The 9,951-nt window shown below is 39.2% G+C and overlaps 2 protein-coding genes across 4 annotated transcripts in view; one reads left to right on the top strand and one right to left on the bottom strand.

The window, feature by feature from the left end:
- klhl26 (kelch-like family member 26) overlaps positions 1 to 9,951 on the bottom strand; it is a 147,603-nt gene that overhangs the window by 125,394 nt on the left and 12,258 nt on the right. The gene's annotated exons all lie outside the window — the stretch shown is intronic.
- LOC133540663 (homer protein homolog 3-like) overlaps positions 1 to 9,951 on the top strand; it is a 110,090-nt gene that overhangs the window by 91,715 nt on the left and 8,424 nt on the right. For both annotated transcript variants that reach the window (XM_061883468.1, XM_061883469.1), the window contains 2 exons: positions 3,277 to 3,387; positions 7,467 to 7,547. In XM_061883468.1, coding sequence (XP_061739452.1) covers positions 3,277 to 3,387; positions 7,467 to 7,547 — 192 coding nt within the window. The remainder of the gene's footprint in view (positions 1 to 3,276; positions 3,388 to 7,466; positions 7,548 to 9,951) is intronic.

Below are 9,951 nucleotides of genomic sequence, written 5' to 3' on the forward strand. Positions count from 1 at the left end.
TGCAGCGCTGCCAGAGTCCTCGCAATTGCGCACTTGTTTTTATTTTACGCACATGAATGTGTAGGGACCAGGTGCGTATGATATGTTTTAAAAAGTGGAGTGAGGATGCATACCGCCACCTATTTTATAAAGTAGTAATGACAAGCTACACTCATAGACAGTCCTTTTATAATGTGTTTATGAGCAAGTGCAAAACGGTAGTACCAAATCTATTTTTGGCGGTGCAAACGTATTTTCAGTGGAACCCTGATTTATGAACCCCTTTATATGCAAAGTTTTCGATCTACACACTTTCAGATTGCATCAAATATGCCTCTGTTTGCAAACAATGTCTCTGAACAAATGCTGCATTCAGGCACCTTTATGATTGATTGATTGAAACTTTTATTAGTAGATTGCACAGTTCCGTACATATTCCGTACAATCGACCACTAAATGGTAACACCCGAATACGTTTTTCAAATTGTTTAAGTCGGGGTCTACGTTAATCAATTCATTGTACAAATATATACTATCAGCATAATACAGTCATCACACAGGTTAATCATCAGAGTATATACATTGAATTATTTACAGTCTGGGGGGTGGGATGAGGAGGGGTTGGTTGATATCAGCACTTTAGTCATCAACAATTGCATCATCAGAGAAATGGACATTGAAACAGTGTTGGTCTTAGTAGGAGAAGTACAGCGAGCAGAGAACATAGTGAGTTCAAATAGCATAAAAACAAGTATATACATTAGAAATACATTTGATTATTTACATTTGGTTATTTACAATCCAGGGAGATGGGATGTGAAGGGGGCAGGGTGTTGGTAAAGGGTTGAAGTTGCCTGGAGGTGTTTTAGAGAGGGTTTGGAGGAAGATAGAGATGCACCTACTTTTACACCTGTTGGGAGTGCATTCCACATTGATGTGGCATAGAAAGAGAATGAGTTAAGACCTTTGTTAGATCGGAATCTGGGTTTAATGTGGTTTATGGAGCTCCCCCTGGTGTTGTGGTTATGGCTGTCGTTAAGGAAGTAGTTTGACATGTACTTCGGTATCAGGGAGGTGTAGCGGATTTTATAGACTAGGCTCAGTGCAATTTGTTTTACTCTGTCCTCCACCCTGAGCCAGCCCACTTTGGAGAAGTGGGTTGGAGTGAGGTGTGATCTGGGGTGGAAGTCTAGAAGTAACCTGACTAACTTGTTCTGGGATGTTTGGAGTCCAGATTTGAGGGTTCTAGAAGTGCTGGGGTACCAGGAGGTGCAAGCGTAATCGAAAAAGGGTTGAACGAGAGTTCCCGCTAGAATCTTCAAGGTGCTTTTGTTGACCAGAGTGGAAATTATGTCGAGAAATCTCTTTCTTTGGTTGATCTTTTTGATTACCTTGGTTGCCATTTTATCACAGGAAAGATTAGCCTCTAGAATCGAACCTAGGTAGGTGATCTCATCTTTCCTGGTGATAACAATATCACCTGCTTTTATAGTGGAGTCACTGACTTTCTTAAAGTCCTACTGAAACCCACTACTACCGACGACACAGTCTGATAGTTTATATATCAATGATGAAATCTTAACATTGCAACACATGCCAATACAGCCTTTTTAGTTTACTAAATTGCAATTTTAAATTTCGCGCGAAGTATCCTGTTGATAACGTCGCGGTATGATGAAGCGTGCGCGTGATGTCACGGATTGTAGCGGACATTTTGTTCCAGCCCCGATCCCAGCTATAAGTCATCTGCTTTAATCGCATAATTACACAGTATTCTGGACATCTGTGTTGCTGAATCTTTTGCAATTTGTTCAATTAATAATAGAGATGTCAAAGAAGAAAGATGTAGGTGGGAAGCGGTGTATTGCGGCCGCCTTTAGCAACACAGACATTACATTACATTCCCAAAAGATGACGGTGAAGCTTTATTATGGAACAGAGCGGTCAAGCGAACATGGTTCCCTACTACATGTCAACCGGCAGGTTTCGGTGAGAAAATGGTGGTAATAAGTTGGCTCCTACTGTAGACATGAGCGGAGAGCTTGCGTCGTTCCACGTGCACCTGTCAAAGAGGCAGCCAGAGACTCTCTTGCCTCCTTCGACCGGCCGCCGTCGAACGTGGGATGCTTCCACCGTGGAGGAGGGGGAAAAAAAAAAATCTCAGCCCGGCCCCAACGGGTGCCTACGCTTCGCCTCGTCGAGAAACGTGGCTTCCGTCAGAGACACTGGTGGTCACCACACCCGTTGCCTCACCCCTCCGACTTTCACTAAAACGCTAAAAGACTAGTAACACAATAAGCAGATAAGGGATTTTGCAGAATTATCCTAGTAAATGTGTCTAATAACATGAATCGCTCTGCCGTCTTTTTTTTTTTCCTAGTCCTTCAGTCTCACTTTTCTCATCCACAAATCTTTCATCCTCGCTCAAATTAAGGGGGAAATCGTCGCTTTCTCGGTCCGAATCGCTCTTGCTGCTGGTGGCCATGATTGCAAACAATGTGAGGATGTGAGGAGCTCTATAACCTGTGACGTCACACGCACATCGTCTGCTACTTCCTGTACAGGCAAGGCGTTTTTATTAGCAACCAAAAGTTGCGAACTTTATCGTTGATGTGCTCTACTAAATCCTTTCAGCAAAAATATGTCAATATCGCGAAATGATCAAGTATGCCACATAGAATGGACCTGCTATCCCAGTTTAAATAAGTTTAATCAGTTTAATCTCATTTCAGTAGGCCTTTAAGGTTGATGTGGGACCCAAATAGGATGGATTCCGTTTTACCTAAGTGTATGGATAGCTTGTTGTCAGCCAGCCAGGTGCAAATACTAAGGAGTTCAGCACCTGAAGGCAAAAAAGTAGGGCAAAACATTGTTGGGGAGACTGAGCCTTCAACTTGCTGTGTAGGAGAATCCACGTATCAACACACCAGCACGTGTGCCTTTTCTTTGTTTTTTTGCCTTTTGACAAGTCCGTTTTGCTAACTAAATAAGAGCTTGAAAAACTCAACATACCAGCGTGGAAAGAAAGAGGGAACCGCTGTGGTGTTAAAAATAAAAGACTTTGCAAGGAGTGCATTCATGGCAAGCATGACCACAGCACAGTAAGTAACATCAAGTTTTAGTAGTGATGAACCTGGTCTTTTGTGGGAAAAGATGCTAAAAAAGAAATTATATCACAGCGGAGGAGGAAAAGATATTGATATTGTAAACATTCTGTACTTTGTGTTAGATGTCATTAATGAAAGTAAAAGAGAATGTATTGGTTCTTCTCTGAAGTATTGACGTTTTGTGTTCTAGGTGGCAGAGTTGGAGGCACAGCTTGGCCATCCCGCTGCTGCTCACGCTGATAGCGAGGAGCTCAGCCGCTCACTGGAAGAGCTGGAAACCCTGCTGAGCATCAAGGAACAGGTATAGGATACAAAACCCCCCCAGTAGCAACTATAGCTGCTCTTAATTGGAATTTAAAATGGTGGAAGTTCCAGCTAAATAGCATAATTGTAGTAGTTGATTCAGTTAAGCTGTGCTATTGTGTCTGGTTACTAAACACAACAAAATGAAGTCCGGAGATAATGAAAGACTTACATCCGCATGTTGAAAAAACTTGTTTCAATCATGTGACTGATTCTATATTATTGATGAGCAGACCGACAACCACATTGGAATACTTGACTTGAACATCTATTTAAAAAAATTGTTTTGTTTATTGGATGCAAATTAAAAAAATAAACATCCTGGGAAATGGAAAAGTTTATAACTATAAAAATTGTATTACAGGAAAAAAGTAACAATATAAGACATAAAAACAGAAGAGTCTTCTTTAGGGGCTTTTTTAAGAGACAGAGTTGTCTAACATTTATTACAGAATCACATTTTATGTTTGTTTGGACTTCTATGAAACAAAGTCGACAAAAACGGTGATTTCAGTTCGTGTTGTTCTTTCTCTCAAATGTCAAATTAAACTACTTGTGATGATGTATATTGAAGCACTAAAACATTTCCTTATTTCCACCAACAATCAGTTTAATCCTAGGGTGCTCTTACTCTTGCAATATTTACAACTTTAATCGTGTTGGATTAAAATTTATTTAATCCCTCTATTGATTCTCGCAAAATAGTTTTGTCCCATAATTATTATTGTATTACTCTGCCTTTTTTTCTTAGATCTTTAACTTTATTATGGTATCACAGCGAAAAAAAACACGAATAATGTATGAAACCATGAAAATGCACTTGTTTTGACACATTGTCAAAAAAACTATTCAACTGGTGGCTTGCGGGCCCGCCGAAGCTTTTCATTTGTCCCACTGAACAACCAAACAGGCTTGATGAAACCATTCAAAACAGGGTTGCTCATGTATGCAGTACTCCCACCACCCTGCAGGGGGACACAGCAAGCATATGTGTCACAGTGAAGTAGTGGTGGGTGAGTAGAAGAAGATGGCACTATTGACCCTGGAATGTTTTCCAATAAATCGCGAAAAATCAGACTTAACAGCGACTGGATAACAAAGTATGAATGTATTGAAATTGCTGACTTTGGGATGTATTTCGTATTCGTGGTCGTGTGAATATTTGGCTGTTTAACTGTGTCGATCAAAACTGGTTAAATATATGCAGTGCTGAATTTGACCAGGAGAGCGATAAAGATACACCTTAGGTTTAATTTTGTTAAAACCACATGTGTGCAATGTTTGCTGTGTGTATTAATACTAAACTTTCTATTTTATTTATGTAAAATACACAATGGGCTTTATACGGTTGTAATGTTCATATTTTCATTCTTATAAACCAAAATAAAAGAAGACAAAGAAACTGAAGAAGAAAAATATTCAAAAGAAGGAACATCAATCATCAACAAAACTTAGCTTCTGTTTCTTCATGCTGTTAACTATCTGTCAAGATGCACACACTGAAAATGAGTGGCAAGGGCAGAATAATGAATCTATCGACAGTGCAGTGTGAAAGCTGCTGTGTTTATTTTGTAAATAAGTAAACACAGTCTCAAAGGAATATAACCCGCGAAGGCACTTTCTAAAGAAACATTTGCATTTTGATCTCCAGCCCCTGAGACCTTGAGCTCTTAATACTGCGGCCCTCTTCATTATGTTAAAAAATATGCCTCATACAATTAAGTATTTGAAAGTATAAACTACTTAGGTCCTCACCACTAATGAATATGAAAGACAATCGATGGAACAGATAGAATCTGAGTTATGGTCTAGCCCAGGGGTCTCAAACTCTTGGCCCGCAGTTTAGTGGAATTGCGGCTCGCCCACACTGGGTGGCTAATAGTAAAAATATACAATGGCAATATCAAATCACACTAGAAAGAACACTAACCATAATAACCGGGCAGACACAAAAATGACAGCACAACAAACACAAAGATGAACTTCTTGTAAGCAAGCGGAAGCGTCTCTGACCATTTCCTGGGGAAATTATCAGTGTCAAAAGATAAAACAATCACACTTATGACGTAAGATCCACCATAGCTCAGGGTCGCTGGTAGAAGTAGTAAACAAATTTAGTCCCATGGTTAAAATGTGATAATGAAGTGAATACTTGGTGTAGCACAGCCTCACCCAGGCTCTACATCCTTTGAGACCCCTGGTCTAGCCTGTAGCCTGGTCCTCAGGTACCTTGACTTTTTGTATGGTTCATTTTTTTTGGCTAAAATTATGCCTCCGTTTTTAAATACCGTTTTGATTATTGTAACAAACAAGTTGGTTGACACACGTATCATTCCACGGAATCTAGTGCCTAAGGAATCCCACGTGATGGTGATTCAGTTTGCGCTGCTTGTTTTAGTGAGTATGACTGCAAAATAACCCAACATGGAGACCAAAGAAAGTTGCAAAATGTTTAGTATGGGAAAAATTGCTTTGATTTTCATCTGAGCTTTTGGAACTGATTACTTACGGGGGAAAAAATGAGAAACCACTGTATTACTGACACAGGCGTGAGTTTTCTATGAAAAAAAATACTATTTTCGGAGAGGCAAATAACGAATGGGCGGTTTTTTGGACAATAAATCTGAAGTAGGTAGAGACTACCGTAATTTAAGTTTATTTAAAATTTTGCTGTAGTTTACTTACCTGTATTGTATACATTCTACAATTTATTGGCCATTGATCATCATCAGCCCATTTTCATGAAAAAGTATAAGATCGCATTGTCGATTATTCCTCTTTTTATGCCAATCACAAACTCTGATCCCCTCTGGCTGACACTGTATTTATTTTTAGCTCCCTGTCTGGCAAGCTATCAGCTAATTTTGTATTTCCATACACAGTGTGAACACAGTTTCCCTAAGCTAATAAAAATTACCTCCCTTACGGAAAATTAACTGCATTTCTTAGTATCTTTAGTATCAAGTATCAAGATTGATAACAATCAATGGAGGACGAGACTAAACATGTAACACACCGAGAGCAAGCCAGAATTAGGCATGCTAATAGCTTAGCTAGCCACTAAATTAGCTTTAAACAACAGAAGAAATAAGTGCTTAGTAAAGTTTAAAAAGTGTAGATTTAACCACATTACAAAAGAAAATAAGCAGCTATTAACAAGAAATTACCAAGTAGATTAATAAATAGAGATAAACCGATTTGTTAGCCGGGACGATTATCGGTGCAGATATTTGGCATTTTGACATATATTGTATCTGCCTCTTTCTATTAGTATCGGTCTATTTTACAATAAAACTACATCAACAGATACAATATGTACACGTATGATACCAGTATTTAGTATTTAAAAAATATAGCTAATTTGAAAAGTAAATAGTTATAACAACTACAAAAGCAGCATCCCGTTGAGAAAAGTTTTTTTTTTTTCACTGCAGCGCTCAGAGGCCGCACTCCTTTATTTTCTCTTCTTCGTGCAGTGTTGGTCGCTTTCAATACATCTCTTCTGCTTAGCTTTCAAAACCCCATTTTTTTGCTGGGAAATCCAGATTTTGTCCTTCTTATCCCAATGCCTTAACGGTTCAGTTTTGTTTTTTTCGCTACTGCAAGATCTACCTTTGTCCACAACACTCGGAGCAAAGCCTTGCAATGTTTACATATTTGTGCCCTGGAACTGCTGCACTCTTTAATACTGAACAAAACCTAACATGTCATTTGGAATCAGATAAATACTCAAAGGACGAAGCAAGTGGAAGTATAACGATTTGCTATTTCAAAAGCTTTGCCAGAGACAAAACTAATTTGCAGAATTTTCCTTAAAGCTATCTGTTTGCTCATAGCAGAAGGAGTGAAACGCCGCCTAGAGGCTGTGGTATATAGTTAACATTACCATGTCAAACAAGGTTTACTTTACTTTCTGATTTATGCTAGGTGATGTTGGAAAGTGTTCCTTGGAACTGTGCTGACTGGGCTTCTTTTATTCCTTACTATTCCGAGCACAACAATTTGGCGTAAAAAGACAGCAAGGTTAACAACAACAGTGATTGGGTATCCCTCTGTGACAAGGTGGTGTGTTTTCAGGAGATACACAGTCTACAGAGCAAGACAACAGACGTGGGGCAGCTGGAGAGGGAGAGAGAAGAGGCTATTCACAGACTCAAGGTAGATTTTCTTTTCTTTTGTCTGCCTTTGTTAGAATGCACTCAACAGGGCTCGCTTTTGCTTCCCAAGTTAACTCCTTTTTCCCCAGAGTGCATTCATAAAGGATTTTGACTTAGCCTTTTTTTTTTTACTTTGCTGCAGTAAAGTTTTCATTAATGGTCACTACTATTACTCCACTTGTTCAAGAGGCTTTTTACAAAGCAATCCTGCAGGAAAAAGTGACACTATGGTAGTAATCGTACCAAAAACACAGCCACGTTATCAAAATCTTGAAAATATTGCCGTCAGTGCCATGGTGACATTAAATCCTAAGTGTTCTGTAATATTGGTGGACCAGCCAGTACACCTCTCACTTTTGTGTGCACTTCAGGATTTGGTGATACTGCAAACTCTGGTGTTGATACAATCCTATGCAAACACAGAGCCAGTTTTGCAGATAACCATGCTGAATTCAAATACATTTTTCAAGTCATTGAAGAATGTTGTTATATTAATTGATGATTGTGATTATCATCAGAATTTGAAGCCAGCAACACGTGACAAAGAAGTTGGGAAAGGTGGCAATAAATACTGATAAAGTTGAGGAATGCTCATCAAACACTTATTTGGAACATCCCACAGGTGTGCAGGCTAATTGGGAACAGGTGGGTGCCATGATTGGGTATAAAAACAGCTTCCCAAAAAATGCTCAGTCTTTCACAAGAAAGGATGAGGCGAGGTACACCGCTTTGTCCACAACTGCGTGAGCAAATAGTCAAACAGTTTAAGAACAACGTTTCGTAAAGTGCAATTGCAAGAAATTTAGGGATTTCAACATCTACGGTCCATAATATCATCAAAAGGTTCAGAGAATCTGGAGAAATCACTCCACGAAAGCGGCATGGCCGGAAGCCAACATTGAATGACCTTGACCTTCAATCCCTCAGACGGCACTGTATCAAAAACCGACATCAATCTCTAAATGATATCGCCACATGGGCTCAGGAACACTTCAGAAAACCACTGTCACCAAATACAGTTTGTTGCTACATCTGTAAGTGCAAGTTAAAGCTCTATTATGCAAAGCGAAAGCCATTTATCAACAACATCCAGAAACGCCGCCGGCTTCTCTGGGCCCGAGATCCAAGATGGACTGATGCAAAGTGGAAAAGTGTTCTGTGGTCTGACAAGTCCACATTTCAAATTGTTTTTGGAAATATTTTACATCGTGTCATCCGGACCAAAGGGGAAGCAAACCATCCAGACTGTTATCAACGCAAAGTTCAAGAGCCAGCATCTGTGATGGTATGGCGATGCATTAGTGCCCGAGGCATGGGTAATTTACACATCTGTGAAGGCACCATTAATGCTGGTACATACAGGTTTTGGAACAACATATGCCACCATCTAAGCGCCGTCTTTTTCATGGATGCCCCTGCTTATTTCAGCAAGACAATGCCAAGCCACATTAAGCACGTGTTACAACAGCGTGGCTTTGTAAAAAATGAGGGCGGGTACTTTCCTGGCCCGCCTGCAGTCCAGACCTGTCTGCCATGGAAAATGTGTGGCGCATTATGAAGCGTAAAATACGACAGCGGACACCCCGGACTGTTGAACAACTGAAGCTCTACATAAAACAACAATGGGAAAGAATTCCACTTTCAAAGCTTTAACAATTAGTTTCCTCAGTACCCAAACGTTTATTGAGTGTTGTTAAAAGAAAAGGTGATGTAACACAGTGGTGAACATGCCCTTTCCCAACTACTTTAGCACGTGTTGCAGCCATGAAATTCTAAGCTAATTATTATTTGCAAAAAAAAATAAAGTTTATGAGTTTGAATATCAAATATCTTGTCTTTGTAGTGCATTCAATTGAATATGGGTTGAAAAGGATTTGCAAATCATTATATTCCGTTTATATTTACACCTAACACAATTTCCCAACTCATATGGAAACAGGGTTTCTATATATATATATATATATATACACATATATATATATATATATATATTTATATATATACACATATATACACAGTTTCGACGGCTTGTTCCTTTCAGGGTCGTGGAAACTGAAAATATACTGTATTTTATTCCCTATAATTGACTGTGGATTTTCATCATTATGTACAACGGTTTGATTAAAACAGGTAAACAAAAATGATTGGCTTTCATTTGAATCCTTCAGTTTTTGGCCCCAAAGCCCTTCTGTGTCCAAGAACTTATCAACAATATCAACAATGTAACAATGGCACACATATTTGAGAAAGTCAACATTGAAACAACTTCAAAAATCTCCTCATGTTAGTATTGATCCATTTCTGATACCACCCTTGAATTCGATATTTGGATCGTCTGGCCACCTCTATTCCACATATTTCCCTTTATTACAGTTACAGTTCACACTTGAGTATGTTAGACTCAC

Source organism: Nerophis ophidion, linkage group LG22 (assembly GCF_033978795.1).
Source record: "Nerophis ophidion isolate RoL-2023_Sa linkage group LG22, RoL_Noph_v1.0, whole genome shotgun sequence".
Taxonomy (NCBI): domain Eukaryota; kingdom Metazoa; phylum Chordata; class Actinopteri; order Syngnathiformes; family Syngnathidae; genus Nerophis; species Nerophis ophidion.